Consider the following 18,930-nt stretch of genomic DNA (forward strand, 5'->3'; position numbering starts at 1 on the left):
TTCGCTTCTATACATTGCATACCTAATCTGCTCCACTGACTGACCTATTTCTCACCTAGCACCAAATCATTTTCTTAAACAGTTGCAGCTTTGTAGCATATTTTAAGACTGGGTACTGCCAGTCCACCCCACCTTCCTTCCCATTTTTTTTTCCATCAATCCCCTTGATATCCTCGACTCTTTGTTCCTTCCAATGAATTTTGTCATCCTTTTTTCAAGTTCTAAAAGTAATCCTTGGTCATTTAATTTACTTATTCGGTGCCATACCAATCAATGTAAGTGGCATCGTCATTTTTACTATACTGGCTTGACCTATTCATGAGCAATCAATTTTTCCAATTGTTTAGGTTTACATTTGCCTTTCCTAACCTGTCTTCTTCTCATACTTTACTCTCCTCCACACAGGGTATAATCCTGAAAAACTGGCCTTGCTGTTTCTAACACAGACAACTTCATCTCCCAACTCTGCCTGTTCACCGTCTGTTCCCTTATTCTGCAGAGCTTCTCCCTCCTCACCTTCGCTTCTTGGCTTCTCTGACTCAGCTTCACAACTCAGCTCGATCCAACTTTCTGCAAGAGGGCTCTCTAGTTTCCTGAACTACTAGCCAGGACTAATCTCCGCCGGCTCCGCGTACACCCTGCAGCACATAATTTGCACGCTGTCTCCCCTGAAAGGATGTAAGCTCTTTGATAGTGTGGACCGTGTTCTTTCCCTTCTTTGCATCGCGAGGGCTACAGCAAGTATACAGTGAGCACTTGCACACAGACGCATTTAATAAAACCTTATCAATCAAATGGCAGCAATATGCTTTCAGTTTTCTCATCTGACTTTCTCTTATAAGGTTTTAACCAATACCTCAGGCCCTACGGAGGAAATTAAGATGCACTGTTACAGTCCCTCTCCTCAAAGGGTTTGTAATCTAATCAAAATGATAAGATACAGACATGAATAACCAGCTACAATACAATGTGAAACAAGATAGGCACTGTAGGAGAGGCAGCGACCACTACACAAGTTCTGAAGAAGCAGCACTTGATCGGAGCCTTGAAGAATAGCTAAGATTCCAAAAGACCAAAAAGAAGGGAAATAAATCCAGGCAGAAGGAAGAATCTCCACTAGAATTCAAAAATGAATGAGTAGAGCATTTTCAGGGAATGGTTAGGAATTCTTGTTGGCTAAAGCACAGAATTAATGAAAAGCAGTGAAAAGTAAGCCTGGAAAGGAGGGCTAAGTGCAGAAGCCCTTAGATGACAATCTTTTTCTTAAAGTTAACTTTAATTCAATTAATAAAATATAGCTAGTGGAGAATTCTGAGTAAGGAAGTGAAATGTTAGAGAGCTGTGGAAGATGACTATGTCCAGAGGGGAAAGAATAGGGAGAAGAGTCTATTTCAACAGTCCAAGTCAAAATACACTGACAGAGTGATCTAAAGAAACTGAAGGGACCAATCAATCAATCAATCAATCAATCAACAAACATTTATTAAGCACCTATTCTTCTGGGACAGAGACAAGAGATTTTACAAGTAGAAATGGTAAAATTTGGTGGCTGATTACAGAAGGGAGGCAAAGAAGGAGGAATAAAAATAATACTAAGGTTTTAATTCCGGGAAACTAGGAAGATGGTGGTACCCATTAAATGAAATACAGAAGTCAAGAGGAGGAAAATAAAACACACACTTATGCCACTTTAAAAATAAATGGTTTACCTTAAAACACTTACTTCTCCACTGCTGATCGCTTCTGTGACTTGCTCTTGTAATTTAATGCCATCTTAGTTTCCATTCCTGTATATATTGCAACACCTACAAAACAAAATCAAACTTGGCATTTTTATAAACAACAAAAAAAAAAAACTCCTATATTTTTGCCAATAGAATTTGATTCATTTGAGGTTACATTCTGTCAATCCAACACTGGAAAATAATGCATGTTTAAGGCTGGTGTAAAGAGGCAATGAATAAAATGGGATAACCAACTTATTTACTATAGGATCACTAGATATAAAGCTAGAAGGAACCTTAAAAGTTGATTAGTCGGAACTAAGCTAAAATATAATTATGTCTACTTATTATCTAACATGTGATGTAATAAGGTCCAGAAAACAAGAGAAGGGACCTTGGCAAAAGTTAAGGCCTTCTCTTAATCAGTCACTAATTAAGCAAAGGAGTCAAGGAGTAGAGAGTGGGGAATGATGTCCAGAGATTTTGAGATCTTGAATAGGGGAGAAGAGGAAACATGTAAAAGTTAGTTTCTATTTTCTCAGTAAAGTAGGAGGTGAAGTTCTTTCTTAAAGGGAGGTGAGAGGGATGGTTTAGAAGGCTTAGAAAAGATCTTATGAGGAGTATGAGAGTGTCAGTCAGGGAAGAGAAAAAAGACTGCTGTGGACCAACGAGGGCCCAGTAGAGATCAGATAATAAATTTGTAGTGACCCTAGTCAACAGTCACAAGACGTCTTCCACTGATATTTGGCAGTATGAGTAATAGGTGATAAATCAGATGATGAGATGGAGCAAAGCAAAAGAATGATAGGACAAAAGGGCAAGGCATTCAAAAGCAGAGGATAGGGTGCAGCTGAATGTATTTACTACAGGGTTAAGATTAAGACTTCAAAGCAGCATCCTTGTGCATAGCTAAGCTAGAAAAAGGTTGCTAATCATGGCAATCAAGGATGATGATGAACGAGAAGTCAGAGATTAGGGAAAAAAAGAAGCCTGCAATCTTGGAAAAGGAGGGAGGTGCCATGGTACAGTAGAAAGAGCACTGGATTTGCAGTAAAAAAAGATCTGGGTTCAAATCTTAGTTCTGTCACATATCCTGTGTTAGGCTGGGCAAATCACTCCAACCATCATGGCCTCAGTTTCTCCGTCTATAAAACGAGTGGATTAGACTAGATGGCTTCCCAGGTCCCTTCTAACTCCAGACTTGTGATCCGAAACCAGGATCTGAACAGTGTAAAGAAGTGAATGAACGGAATCACTCAGTTATTTCTGGTGGTGTTAGAGACACACATTTCAAAACATGTTACTTCTTAGTTACGTAAATAGCTACTTGAAGGGAAAAAACCCTCTGCCAGCCAGGTCTGAGACACGAAGCCTGGGGTCTAAACATCTTACAGAAGGGCTTCTAGAAAACTGCGAGTGACCACTTCAGACCACAAGGCTCGCATTGAAGGAGTAAAGGACGATTCATCTAACAGAGAGAAGTACGTCAAAGACGCAGCTGTGATGTCAGATCCCAACAATCCGTGATATACAATATTGAGGATGCTGAGAAAGAAGTATCACAGAATGACAAAGACTTGAAACAAATCTATGAAAAACAGGCAGCAATCTGTGAAGAAAAGCCAATCCCGCCACCTGGTGGCGTATGCTGGTATTGACTCAGAAGTCACTGATCTTGATCAAAAACAAGCAGCTTCGAGTCAAACGTCTAATCGGTTCAGCTAAGCATTGAGGCCTTTCTTAACTTAATTTACTTCTAAGTTTGAGACTTTACTACTCTGCCTCTACGGGTGACCGAGATGGATGGAATGAACCTCCAATGCCAAGAGATGTCTGCACAGGGGATACTGAAGTGACAGTGAGGAACGAGGAACACGTTGAACTTTCCCAGTATAACTGAGAAATGAGAGAAGGTATACACCTAGTATAGGAGGAGGAAGTCAGGGATATGGTGCCTTCCAGAAGGTAACTAGGTTTTTGTGAGTATAAGAGGATCAAAGAAGTGTGAAAGGAAGAAGCTCATGATGAAGGGAACCTTGTTAATGACAGAACAAAGGTTCCAGAGAGCACTATCAAAGAGCTAGGCAGAGGGGCTAGGTGGCGCAGTGGATAAAGCACCGGCCCTGAAGTCAGAAGGACCTGAGTTCAAATCCGGCCTCAGACCAAACACTTGACGCTTACTAGCCGTGTGACCCTGGGCAAGTCACTTAACCCCAATTGCCTAATTAAAAAAAAAAAAGAGCTAGGCAGAGCAAATTAGGGATTTGGGAGGCGAAAAGCTGAGATGGATGGGAATGAGATAGCAAGAAGAACTCAATTCACTTACAATGTAGTTCTGTCACATAGACATCAAAAACAATGTCAGAAAAAGTTTCTAAATGATTAAATATAGAAGGAAGGTAATTCATATAAAATGCAAACATAAAACAGAAGCCCAAAATATCAAAATATAACAATAACTCCATTTATTTCAAAGTTGTGTGTACTTGGAAGAAAATAGGGGCTAACACAAGGATTTTCAGTAAAACATTCAATGCATCTAAATACTGTGGTTCCTAATACACTGTGTGAAGACTCAGCATGCTTTTAGAACAGGAGTTCTTTACCGTGTTTGGGTCATGGATGCCTTTGGCAGTGTAATGAAGCCTACAGACCCCTTCTCAGAATGTTTTTAAAATGTATAAAGTAAATTACACAGGACTACAAAGAAAACCAATTCTATTGAAACATAGTTATCAAACTATTTTTAAAAGCAAGTTCACAGATCCCAGCTTAAGAAATCCTGCTCCAGACCAAGACTTCTAAAATGTCTACAAACCAAAAATTTCTTTTGTGTTCTTTAATCTGGCTCCACGAAGCAAGAGACTTTCTGGCCCAAGAGGTCTAAAAAAGTAAACACACACAAAAAATTTAATTGAAAATTATTAGATTCCAAAATACTGTCAACTTTAGGGTTACACATTTAATTCTCATTTACTGTGGACACACATGAAATGTCTATACACTGATCATCTCAATATTTACAAAAATAATTTCAGCATAGTAAAAACACAACAAAAGATTCCAGCAACTAATGAAATAAAAGATTTTCCAGGTGGTATAGTGGATAATTTTAGACTTGGAGTCAGTAAGACATGAGTTCAAATCCTGATTCTGGTACCTACTAGTGGCGTGAACCTGAGATAGGATCTAAAGCCAGATCTTTCCAACTCCAATCTCTAAACCCTGTCCACTATGCTGTGCTATCCCAAAAAATAAAGGGTCAAAGGATATGAACTAACAAGTTTCAAAAGAAAAGCTTCACATAATCAACAGCTATATGAAAGATTGCTACAAATCATTAATAAGAGAAAAATAAATTAAGACAGTTCTGAGGCATAGATTGCCTGACACCTAGAAATTGTAAATGATGACAAAAGATGGAAATAACCACTACTGCAGGAACAGGAGGAAAATAAGAACACTAATACACTACTGGTGGACTTCTAAAGTGATTCATCCATTCTGGAAAACAACTGGAATTCTGAGAAAAGGAACTGAAACGTTCATGCACTTTGATCTAATCTAGCCCCTTCATTTTACTGATGAGAGAACTGAGGCCCTGAGAAGCTGTGATTTGATCCAAGGCTCCAGGTCCTCTGACTCCAAAGACAGCTCCAATTCCACTGTGCCATAGTGCCCCGCAGTGCCTAAGGAGCAGAAGAGGAGGGCTGGGTACACAGAGTTGAGAGGCATTTTTAAGGGAATAATAACAGAGCAGAGCCTATTTAGGAAAAGAATGGTGCCCAAGAAATAGTATAAAATATGGTGTCTTAAAAAACAACTGAGGCAGCTAGGTGGTGCAGTGGATAGAGCACCGACCCTGAAATCAGGAGGACCTGAGTTCAAATCCAGCCTCAGACCAAACACGTGACACTTACTAGCTGTGTGACCCTGGGCAAGTCACTTAACCCTGACTGCCTCACCAAAAAGCAAAGCAAAACAAAACAAAACAAAAAAAAAAAACCCAAAACAGGTGGGCTGGTTATGGAAGAAGAATGAGGATACAGTGATCAACAGCTCCCAGGTTGGATTTGCGCCCTGATGTGAGGAAGGCCTCAGTAAGTTGGCTGGACCACTTCTGGAGGTTTTCATGGGGAAAAATATAGACAAGGATCATGCAGGTTGAGAAGATGTGGTAGCCATGGAAAAGGCACTGGATCGGAGACAGAATTCCTAGGGTTAGGCCCTGGCTCTGACACTAGTTACTGTTGAGTGTGACCTTGAGTAAATAGTTTAATCCAGAGATTCCATTGCTGGGCATATATGTCAAGAAGGTCAATGAGAAAAAAGAAAGGCAGCACACATACCAAAACATTCACAGCAAACTGAATATTTTCAATTGACTGCAGCAAAAAAACTGGAAGCAAAGAGCAATTCTATCCCTTGGGGAATGGTTTTAAAATTGGGGCACATAAATATGCCATAAGACTATACAGAACTACAGTACATAAATGAGAAGAATGGTAAAATGAAGGTGAACACTGAGTTACTGTAATGAACAGTCTCAGCATTGTACAACAGAGAAAGAAACACTTTCCTCCTTTCCAAAGGGAGGTGAGGGCTCAGCAACTTCGAGTGCCATACAACCTTGTCAGGTGCAGTTACAATGCTGGGTAGAGTTGATGAATTGTTTTGGTTATAAGGGAGGGTTCATTTTGGGAACATGCTTAAAGATGATGCAGGTAAAGTCAAAAAGCATCAAAAATTCTTCTAAAAAAAGGAATCTGATAAACAAACCTTTGTATCTTACCTTACAATTTCTTCCATTTGTTGACTCAGGATCATTCTTCCAATGAATCTACAAAAGAAGTCAAGATATTATAAAAACACAAAATATAATTTAAAATTTATTCATAACCTCAGTAAAAGACATTTTAGATCCAGTCTCTACCAATAGTCTTTCACATATAAACTGGAAAGTTCAACTAGAATCCCTAGCTTTCTTCAAAACATAGGTGCCCCTCTACAAGGCCTTTGCTGATCCCACTAATTTCTAGGGCTTTCTTCCTCTTAAAATTACTCAGAATACTTTGCATTTACATACCTGTGCACATATTGTAATTTCCCATCCCATGCCCAGTAAGATTATAAACTGTGAAGGGCAGAGACTAATTAGTTTTTATTGTTGTATCCCCAGAGTCAAGTACAGACATTGTATAGGTAGAAACTTAAGATGTGTTGAATTAAATTTGCTGAACATATACATGATGACAACAGTTACAAAAAAGCAACAATTAAGTCACAAATCTTAATGAAATAATAGATCCTAAAATAAATTTCATACATCTGATTTTTAAAAATTACTTTTGTTGGCTATTCATGGAAATTAATAGATGATGCAGATAGATATACATATCTATATGAATGTATAGATATTTATATACTCCTCCAGCTTCCTAATATACCATGGATATTCTTGTGGAAAGGATGGAAAGATATGGACTAGAAGATAATGCAATAAAATGGATTTGAGAGTGACTGAATAGCTAAGCTAAAAGAGAAGTCATTAATGATTCAATGGGAGCTCAGAAGGAGACTTTTGGTAGAGGGCTCCAGCTATCTTTGTTTAGCCCTGTACTTTGAAACAATTTTATCAATGACCTAGATGAAAACAGAAGATATCCTTATCAAAATCTGACAATGACACAAGGTCAAAAAAGACAGCTAACACACTAGATGACAGTCAGGATCCAAAAATCATAGTGATGCGCTGGGTGGAACATTGGGCTTAACCTAATTAAACAAACCTGTACAGAGATAACTGTATTGCAACTACACTTGAAAAACATTTTCACAAACACAAAAGAAAGTTATGGTTATTAGACAGCAGATTATTATTATTGCTTTTAAATATATGGGGGCTTGAATAGACTTCAAGTTTAATATGGGTCAGCAGGGTGGTATGGCAGCAAAAAAGCAAATGTAATCAATGGCTACATCTAGGAATGGAGGGGTAATAATACCACCGTACTCCGCCCTGGTTAGCTACTTCTGTAGTGCAGTGTTTAGTTCTGGGGATCCATCCATGCACTATCCATGGCATCTAAGGATTGAATGAAGGAGGTCTGAGTGTTCATGCTAGAAAAGAAGTCAGTGGAGGGAAGGAGACATGAAAGACTACGGAAGAGGTATTGGACTTGTTCCGCTTGGCCCCGGAGGGCAGAGCTAAGGGCAGTGAGTGGACACATAAAGAGGTAAAGTGAGGCTTGAAAGAAAGCTCTAACAACGAGAGTGCTTTAAAAATGAATACAGCTGCTCTCAGAAGGAGTTAATTCCTCTTCTCTAGAAGTCTTTTAACAAGACTGGAGGAATGCTCACAGGGTATATCTTGGGGTTCCAAACCTTCTCTTCTCTCTTACGTTGTGCCCTCTGGAATTTCCTTGCATAACAAACGCGTCTTCAGGTCAGATCTCTCCTTTCAGCTCTCCTTCTACCTTCTGGCACTGACAGACTAGGCTTCCCCTGGATGGCATGCCATCCCTGGCCTTCTTCTCCAGCACGGGCTAGCCCTTTTCTCACGCTGTCTCCCTGCTCCACACAGATGTGCGTGCATGCGTATACATACATAAATAAATACATACATACACACATACACACACACACACACACACACACACACACACACACACTCTGACATAGCAACACTAGCTTCTCCACTGTGGCCTGCACAAGACAGTTCATCTTCTGAACTCCACACATGGCTCTGACTGTCCTTTATGCCTGAAATGCTCTCCCTCTCCATCTCCTGGCTTCTCGGGCTTCCTTCAAATCCCAGCTAAAATCCTGCCGGCTTCAGAAAGCCTTTCCCAATCTCCTTTAATTTGAGAGCCTTCCCTCTGTTAATTATCTCCAATTAATCGTGTGTGTGTGTGTGTGTGTATACACATATACACATGTGTGTGTACATTATATATATGTATGTATGTATGTATGTATCTTATTTTTGGATAGTTATTTGCATACTGTCTTCCCCATTACACTATGAGTTCCTGGAGAGTACAGACTTATTTTTACTTTCTTTGTATCCCCAGCAATAAAGGTTTATTGGCTGACTGAGTGTGAATATGGCTACTAAGTTCAATATAAGCCATGTGAAGAATAACCAAAACACAAGAAAGAAGCCCTATTTCAAACAGATAAATTTTATCAGGAAATTTTGCATATTTGAAAAGATTGCAGATTTTTCAAATTAATGTAGTATAGCATATAAACTTTTCATTTTATTTATAGTATTTAAAATTTTAAACTAAAAATAAGTTAAACAAAATGTGAAGGTATTCTCTGAAATATTATCTATCCAACAAAAGAAACTGGACTTTCGAGGGAAATAATGAAAAAAAATTGAATGAAAGGGAAATAGCAAATTACATTATAAAGTAGCAATCATCAAAACTATTTGGCACTTGTTAAAAAACAGACAAGTAAATAAATGGAACATAGTAGATAAGAGACAAATGAACGCAATAATCCAACGTTCAATAATCTTAAGTACACAAATTAGTTGGATAGAACTCCCTATTTGATAATGATTGCTGGGAAAACTGGAAACAGTTTGGCTAAAATTAGGTTAGACCAACATCTGACACCAAATGTATGCCAAAAGGATATCAAAATGGATACATGAAATGAATGTTAGAAGCAACACCATAAAAAAATTATGAGACACCTTTCATACCTATGGCTAAGAAAGAGAATTATCAATGAAACAATTAGCAAAAGTAATCACAAAGGACTTTTAAAAAGATAATTCTGAAAAGAAACGGGAAAGCTTTTGCATGAACAAAAATGCAACCAGAATAAGAAAGGAAGTGGGTGATTAGGGGGAAAACTGCATGAAATATCTCTCATAAGGGTCTGATATCCAAGATATGTATGGAATTAATACTAGTGTATAAGGCTGAAAGTCAATCCTCAATGGATAAATGGTTGAGGACATGAACAAACAGTTCTCAAAAGAAATGCAAACTCTTAACCAAATGAAAGACTGCTCCAAATCACTATTAAGCAAAATGCAAATTAAAACAATTTTGACATTTCATTTTAAATCCATAAGATTACCAAGGATGACAAAAGGTACATGAAAGTTGAAGGGGCTATGGAAAGATAAGCATACTATCATACTGTTGTTGCATCTGTGAATTAATATTAATTTGGAAAGCAATTTGGATTTTTGCTAACAAAATGACTACATTATTCATATCCTTTGGCACAGAAATGCCATGGTTAGGCATATGACACAAGTAGGTAAATGATAAAAAAAAAAACAACCTTTTTGTAGTAGCAAAGAAATAAAGTAGATATCCATTGGTTGAGGAATAAACAAATTGTGGTATGTGGAAATAATAACATCACTGAGCTGTAAGCAATATAAAGAATATATAAACCATGAGAAATGATGAATATGAAGAATACCAACAATACTGATGCAAAGTATAGTAAGCACAGCTAGTAAGAAACATAAAAAATGACAAAAATGAAATTTCAACAATAACAAAACCTGAAACTTGAAATAACAAAACCTGAAATGCTTTTAAAGTATAATGACCTAACTTGGGCCCCCAAAAGGGATGAAAATGTACCTTCCCTCCCTTTCTGCAGAAGTCGGGAGCTAATGATGTGGGACACTGCATACAATGTTAGGTATGATATGTTGGTTTTTCTAAACTGTTTTTTCCCTCTTTTTAATTCTCTGTCCCAAGGGATGTTCGGTCATGATCTACATGAGTGCAGGATTGTTTCAATCTTCATATTTGTATCCCCAGTGCCTAGAAAATAGTAAGTGCTTTAAAAATACTTATTGACTGATTTTGCTGGATTATTTTTTTCCTGATTTCCTTCAATGCAATGTCACCTTCTACATGAAGCCCTTCTTGATCTCCCAGTTCCTATTGTCTCCCCTCTCAAAATATGGTGTATTTATTTTACAAAGGTACATGATAGCTCCCTTGTTAGAATGTGAGCTCCTTCAGGGTAGAAACTGGTTTCTGTCTTTGTATCCTCAGCAATTAGTATGGTGCCTGAGGACATAGTAGGAGCTTAATAAATGTTTTTTGATTGACTGATTTATCTTTTTGATTTTTTGTTATATGGGTGACTTTGTGAGGCATGGAGAAGACAGGGACATATTGAAAAATAATGGTAATATCAAATAAAAACTATCAATAAAAACTTTTTTAAAAAATCACCTGTATAAATCTGCTTCTGGCTGCTGACATTCTATCACAGCTATGAGTGTGTCCAAATTGGCAACAGTTTGCAACACTGCTGTTTCTGGAACTGCCACATGTGTCTGAAAATAAAATAAAATAATTTTATAATAAAAAAAATACCATGATTCTTGGAGAAACTCAGAGACAGAAGCTAAAATCAGGGACCTTACATGTCACCTAGTACAACCCCTTCATTTTACAGGCCAAAAAGCAGACCCAAGGAGATTAAGTGACTTGCTTGAGGTACACAGCGTAGTATAGCTGAGACAGGAAGATCTCTGGTCGCTTAACTTCCAGTCTGATGCTTCTCACACTATAGCATATTTAAAAGTATCTGTTTGTTGTTGAGTTATTTTCAGTTGTGCTTGACTCTTGGTGAGCCCATTTGGGGCTTTCTTGGCAGAGACATGGCAGTGGTTTCTAATCTCCTTCTCCAGCCCATTTTTATAGATGAGGAAACTGAGGCAAACAAGGTTAAGTGACTTGCCCAGGGTCACACAGCTAGTAAGTGTCTGAGGCCACATTTGAACTTAGGAAGATAAGTCTTCCTGACTTCAGGTCGGGCATGCTATCCACTACGCCACCTAGTGCCCAAAAATTTCTTTTATTCTACATTAACAGTATAATATATGAAATTATTCTAAGCTTACAAGAAAAACCCCAAATTCATCACCAATTGATAATGCTTCTCAGGAGGTCAAATAAGACTTGATTCTACTTTTAATGAACAGCAATCATTTCAACACAAAAGTTAAGAACTCAAGGAATTTAAAACTAGCAAATTGTTCACTTAAATGGATATATTCAACTTATGTATATTCTGGCTTGCTACTGCACCTTATTTATGAGCCACCACCTCAAGAGGGTGGCTATAGGGTTCCCCTTCTTTGCTGCTTCTTTTGGAATCTCCCTCCCTTTACTGTATTGTTATGGACTCTGCCTCTAACCTTTTGCTAAATATAATTTAGCAGGATGTTATGACCTGAAATGGAACGTCCATTTGAGTGAACAATTTAAGCTTAGAATAATTTCAGATATTATACTGTGGGTAAGCACACCAAATAAAGTTCCCATCACTGGAGGTGTTAAATAAAAATGAGATGAGTGATCACTTGACAGAAATTTTGGAGACAAAATCCATGATCTGGGGATACAACTGGACTAGATGACAGCAAAGCTCAATCTAACTCCAGGATTCCTTAACTCTATAAAACGAAAAGCTAACAATAATTTAATTTTATACTTCCATAAGACCTTTATAAAACAAAAGAAAAAAAATTTGTCAGACTATGTATCTTGATTTGGGGTTTGGAAATATGTTCATCCCCAAATCTCATTAAATCCTACTCAATGGAACCCACACAAATATTTAAAGCTATACACCTTGAGGTTGGTTTCTCCATCCAGGCTAGCAGTAGTAACATGGCATGAACCATCCCCTCTGTCTGAAGACAGAAGCACCAAATCAGCAGGAAAAATCTCATCTTTGGCAATTCTGACAATATCCCCTACCTAGGGATAAAAAAAAGGTTTGAAAAATTAAATAAAAACATCTAAAGCTGCCTAGGAATACATTTTTTAAAATTTCATTATATCCTAAACGAAGAGAATCATAGAATTTCAATGAGTAAAACAGGTCTTTAACTTAAATATTAAGCAGATTACAATTCTGAGTCAAGCCATCCCAAATCTACTGCTTTCTATTATTCACCAGATGCATACCCGGATGTTTTTTGATCTAGTTTTCACAAGGCCACCACTTCGAACAACATAAACAGGTGCTCCATTTACTTCATTATCTGATTTGTGTCGTAACCAGTCTTCATATCCCTATAAATACATGAAGATCAGAAAAATAAAAGTCATTGTTGATGTAACTTTCAAACACTCTATCAATTCTTCCTTCGTTCCCTTTCTCATACCCGCCCCCTTCCATTCTCCTGACGCTGCCACTGCCCTGCTGTAGGCCCCTATCACCTGGGATACTGCAACTGCTGCTCGCTGCTTTCCCTGCCTCAGTTTCTTCCCACTCGACTCCATCCTCCACTTACCTGTCAGACTAATCTTCCTAAAGTACATTTGACCATGTCACTCCCGCTATTCAATGAACTCCAGTGGCACCATATCGTCTCCAGAATAAACTAGGAAATCCTGTCTCTTAGAGCCCTCACTACCTGGCCCCTTCCTCTCTTCCTAGTCTTCTTACACCTTACTCTGTGATTTAGTGACACTTGCCTCCTGTCTCAAGGCATTTTCACTGGCTGCACCCCATGCTGGGAATTCTCTTCCTCTCCTAGCTTTCTTCTCAGATAAAATCCCACCTTCTGCCAGAAACCTTTCCTGGTTCTTCTTAATGCCAGTGCCTCCCCCTCAGATGCTACCTGTGCACAGTACTTCATACGTTTTCTCCCCGCCTTAGATTGTGAACTCCTTGAAGGCAGAGACCATGCTAACCTTTCTTCATATACCAAAAGCTTAGCCCAGTGACTAGTACATAAAAAATTCTTACAATTATAAACAACAGTAGAATGCTGATATTAAAAACAAGGGCCTTTGCTTCTCTGGAAGAAGCTTGTAGTCATTAAAGGGGTGATGCAATTTCCTGAAGGCAGTTCAAAACCTGGTCTCTATCACAGGAATTAAGGAAGCTTGTATGATATGAACATCCATGTTGGAGGCAAGCCTTTAAAATCTGTATTTTGCCCTACCTCAAAACCTTTTTAAAAAAATTTTATTTTGATAATTAAAAACAAAAGACACAGCAGAATCTTTTTGTTCTGTTCCTTTCAATCAACCAGTTGACTGTGAAGATGAGGTGTGCAATAGAGAATGGTTTGTGAATGCCTACCTGTTCCCTCCTCTTACTTCCATTTAGGATATTCTCAATATTTCAGGATAGATCATTCTCACAAAGACTTCAGAAGAGACAAGAAAGTAGACAATGAGATTGGTAGTTATGGATTTTCTATCAACTGCCTATTGGTGGGTACAACTACAACACATGACTTTTTCCCATTCTTTGGGTATCTTTCCTCTTTTTGAAATATCTTATGAAGTGATTCCTCAGTGCTTTCATGACTGTGTCGCCTTGAGTACAGAAATCGTGTGGAAATCCCCAGTGTGAACATTGGCTGGGCCTGTCAGTCTTCCCATCACCATTTTCCTAAGAGCCATTCTATTTTTTTCACTGGGCACCCTTTGCCTTGAGATGTTAGGGTCCAAAACAGGACAGCACCTCTGTCAGATGCTGAAGAAAAAAATACCATTACAGAAGTGATGACATACATATTTCATTTTACTTCTCTTTGTTGTCCTGCCAGCTTCATTTATGAATGTTTTGGCAATGAGGTGACTCACTCAGTCTTATACCAAACTTTCTACAGACATATTTCCACTTTCACTATTTTAATAGTGATAAAGCTCTTAGTCTTCTGCCATATCCTTACCTGCAGTGTTTTACAAATGAGTTTATAATCTAAACTTGTATTATTTTTAGTGAGCACAATACCAGCCTTCTCTCTACTTGGCAGAGACCAAGTGTGTCCAGGCAGTTTCTGGGCTCTTTTGGCCTCTCATTATTATGACTATATATCAGTAAAACTTTCACATGAAATAATGATTACAAGGTTTAACAGATTTTCCTTTTTCAAAACCCTTCTGGCTCAGATTCTTAAAATTTGGCCAATAGCCCAGATTCACTAGGAATCTTGTTCACCTCAATGCGTGTTCTAATAAACCTTGTCTTTGGCTGAAAGACTTGGGGCGAATTCACTTGGGCAGGAACTGCTTCTCTTGCTCTTGCTATTTCACATTCCCAGAACCCCTAAACTTCAACATTACCACTATTACTTGACTTCTCTGGTCCTCAGTTTCCTCACTGGTAAAATGCGGTCACATTATCACTCCTAGCTCTGAACCCTATTTTCTGGGCAAGTTATATTCCCAACCTAATAAGAATTTAAAATTTTTCAAAAATAAATACCTGAAGAACTCAACGAATCCTCCCCTCTAGCAACCTTACTCCCCTTTTTCTGGAAGGGGAGGAGGATCATAAGCTGTCAAAAATCCTTCATTCTACTCATTTCAGGTAGGTATAAGCAAGAAGTGAGAGGGAGAAAAAATAGCAACAAGTATAATATAAACAAATTTTTAACATGATTGTTTTATAACTTGCACAAAAATTTGATTGTTTGCAGTTAAGAGCAGATTGGAGCATACCTACAGTTGCCGTATTTTCCAAATCAAAAATCAGGATATATGGTCTTATAAATCATATTCTTTTTGCAAAGTACTTTGTGGGTAAAAAAAAAAAAAAACTATTTTCTTTCCGTAAAGTCAAGACTATCTCTAAAAAAAAGAAGAAATACAAGATGTGTAGTAACTATCACTGTACCCCGAAAAGTATTCTGAGATTTGAATTGCAGTTTGAAGACTCCTCACAAACACACGTGCTTATTTTAAGCAAAGGGGAAAGGGGGAGGAAGGAGAGAGGAACATAACAGACAAAAAAAATAGAAAAAAAAAAGAAGAAAAAATAAGTAAATAAATGAAAACCCTTCTAACTTTTCAGCATTGACAATTCACTTGAACAGACAAGGATAACACCACTGCAATTGTTCCCAATGGCATCTTCTCATCTTTTTCTACTATTTTAACTTGGATTTTGACCTTTGCTCGAATTAGTCAATGACTGGTTTGTACACAGACTGCTAATTCCGCTATTACTCCTATATCAGGAACCAATCATTTCTTCTTTGTTTGGATTTATTCAATTTCATTTTTTGGGTGATATTGTTCAAAGATCAATACGCCCAGCACTCTTTTCTGTAAGACAGTATTCATGATGTACAGACAAGAGGATTCTCAGTATTTCACAAGTATTTAGGCCACCTTAATTTCTCAAAATGAGCCATGTTTTCCAATATAGAGTGTGATATAGTAGAAAAAGGCTAGAGTTAGGGATCCAGATTTAAATTCTACCTCCACAGGGTTTTCGTGACCTTAATTTAGGTCTCAACCTAAGGGTGGAAACGTATGGCCATTAGTAGTAACATGTTGTTCCTCTTCCCTCTCTTTTTCCCTATTTCTTTGGAAACTGAAAAATTAATCAAACACATACACCCTAACTTACTGTGTCATAGGTGGGTTATATTGAGAGTACAAACTTCCTCTGCAAAGTTATATAATACTGAGAAGAAATTAAAGGTATCTATAGTCATATGAAAAAATGCTCTAAATCACTACTGATTAGAGAAATGAAAATCAAAACAACTCTGAGGTACCACATCGCACCTATCAGATTGGCCAACGTGACAAAACAGGACAATGATAAATGTTGAAGAAGATGTGGGAAAACTGGAACCCTAATGCATTGTTGGTGGAGTTGTGAACTGATCTAACCATTCTGGAGAGCAATTTGGAACTATACCCAAAAGGCTTTAAAATGTGCATACCTTTTGACCCAGCAATACCACTTCTAGGGCTATATCCCAAAGAGATCACAAAAATGGGAAAAGGACCCACATGTACAAAAATATTTATAGCAGCTCTTTCTGTGGTGGCCAAGAATTGGAAATTGAGGGGATGCCCATCAATTGGGGAATGGCTGAACAAGTTGTGGTATATGAATGTAATGGAATACTATAAGAAATTATGAGTAGGCAGACTTCAAAAAACCTGGAAGGACTTACATGAACTGATGCTGAGTGAAGTGAGCAGAACCAGGAGAATGTTGTACACAGTAACCGCCACGTTGTGCGATGACTGTAACAGACTTAGCCCTTCTCAGCAATGCAAGGATCTAAGACATCTCCAAAAGTCTCATGATGGAAAATGCTATCCGCATCCAGAGAAAGAATTATGGAGTTTGAATGCAGATTGAAGCATACTTTGCTCTTTTTTATTTCTTGTTTTGTTTATTCTTTCTTGTGGTTCTTCCTATTGGTTCTAATTCTTCTTTACAACATGACTAATATGAAAATACCTTTTATAGGAATGTATATGTACAGCCTATATCAGATTACACACCATCTTGGAGAGGGAGGCAGAGAGGGAGGGGGAGAAAATTTAAAACTCAAAAACTTATGAAAGTGATTGCTGAAAACTAAAAATAAATTAACTAAAAAAATAACTAATACTGAGCAGGGAAAAACAAAGGGTTATGAACATGGCAGGCTAATAATAATAGTTTGTATTTATATAGCATTTTAAGGCGTATAAATTACTTTCTTTATAAAAAACTCTGTGAGGTAACCGTAATGCACAAACTAAGTGTTTAATGAGCACCGGATGAATTCAACTGAGGTTGAAAGCGTTACCCTCATTTTACAGTTTAGAAAATCAAGGCCCATATTAACCGGCTCATCCAGGGACACAGCTGGCAGGTGTCAAAACTGGAAATCAAACCTTAGGAGCTGGTGAACAGCCCTCTCTCTCCACTACACCTTGCTACCTATTGTGATACAGATAAGTTCTAATCTGTAGCAGTCTACTGACAAAAATGGGAAGTCACTCAAATGGTGCACAGTAAAATCACAGTTATATTATTAAAGCCCATCAATGCAATGTTTTTTTGTCAACTACATGCCCTTCTTAACTTTCTCTGAGTTGCTAACAGGTACTATTCCAGAATTCTAGACTCTCCACTTTATTGTTAGCTCAACCTAGAACTTGGTCCTGAGCCTCTTCACCCACGGCACAAGTGACAGAAAGCTGGGTTAGGTGCTGCTCCCATGGCTAGTTCTGTAAGGGTGAGCAAGGTACCTAATCTCTGAGAGCCTCATCTGTAAAGAAGGAATAATAAGGACTAATTAAGATCTTACTATCTGTTTTGATTTTCACAAAGGAACTGTGAAATAAGTAAAACATACAAGGTATTCTGCAAGCCACATCATTCCTAACAAGATACAAACAAAAGTTCCCTTAGAACTAAGTAGAAAATGATGATGGAAGAAAAATACTTTTCTAACTAGAAATACCACCCAAGACAGCTGGAAAGTGTATGTTTATATAAGCATAAGAATCCCTGAGAGCCTTTATTTTTCACTCAGTATGTTTATTAGATTCTCTTGTCTCTCCTTTGATTTCAAATGTCATTTAGAGAAAGGAGAAATCACAACATTATGATAAAAGGTCATAGATATAGCTAAGAATTGTCTTGATATTTCTGGTAAAGATATTCTCTCCAAGTTCTAACCTATATAAAACCTATGTTATATTTAAAAATAAAGCCCTATATAAAAACCAACTTTAGCAGAAAATCCATAAAAAGATACACAAACACAACAATTTGTTCATGTGTAAAAATTCATTGCCAATTTTTATAGGTCACATACCCTGAAACATATGTTTTCAGGCTTACATTTTCCTTTAAATTTGTCAGATAATATACTGATGATTTTAATGAGCAATACCAAGTTACAATTCTTATTTAGAAATATTAGGTGTGTCAAGGGAATAAGATATTAGAAAATAGGTTGGCAACCTTTTAAGGGAGACTGTCTCAGAATAATATTCTTAGACTAACTTTTTGAAGAACCACACACATTTTTATATCTATCTAGTTTTTTTTAAGTAAAAGGATCATGAATTTAAAGTCGGAAGGGGCCTTAGAGGATACCTAGGCCTACTGATGAACAAAGTGAGACCTAGGGAGGTTAAGCTATTGGCCCAAGGTCACACAGAGACTAAAGGGCAGAAATGAGACTGGAATCTAGATTCCCTGGTTCTAACTTGGCACTCCCCCACACACACACACTCTTCAATTAGTCAATCAATAAGCATTTATGAACATCCCACTGTGTTGTTCCAGGTACTGTGCTCAGTACTGAATATACAAAGAATGAGATAATCACTATTCACAAGGTCCTTATATTCTAATAGGGGAGAAAACAAGGACATGAGTATATACAGAAAAAAATATAAAGAGAATAAACACAAATAAACACAGAGAGAGG

At 37.6% G+C, this 18,930-nt stretch overlaps 1 protein-coding gene across 8 annotated transcripts in view; it reads right to left on the bottom strand.

Moving 5' to 3' along the window:
- The window catches only part of ATP11B (ATPase phospholipid transporting 11B (putative)), a 144,019-nt gene that overhangs the window by 70,834 nt on the left and 54,255 nt on the right, over window positions 1–18,930 (bottom strand). For all 8 annotated transcript variants that reach the window (XM_027875864.1, XM_027875861.1, XM_027875865.1 and 5 more), the window contains exons 5-10: window positions 12,698–12,805; window positions 12,359–12,487; window positions 10,952–11,055; window positions 6,517–6,564; window positions 4,543–4,607; window positions 1,724–1,805 (exon numbers count right to left, since the gene is read on the bottom strand). In XM_027875864.1, the coding sequence (XP_027731665.1) occupies window positions 1,724–1,805; window positions 4,543–4,607; window positions 6,517–6,564; window positions 10,952–11,055; window positions 12,359–12,487; window positions 12,698–12,805 (536 nt within the window). The remainder of the gene's footprint in view (window positions 1–1,723; window positions 1,806–4,542; window positions 4,608–6,516; window positions 6,565–10,951; window positions 11,056–12,358; window positions 12,488–12,697; window positions 12,806–18,930) is intronic.

This window comes from Vombatus ursinus, unplaced genomic scaffold (assembly GCF_900497805.2).
Source record: "Vombatus ursinus unplaced genomic scaffold, bare-nosed wombat genome assembly UNPS02014810.1, whole genome shotgun sequence".
NCBI lineage: Eukaryota > Metazoa > Chordata > Mammalia > Diprotodontia > Vombatidae > Vombatus > Vombatus ursinus.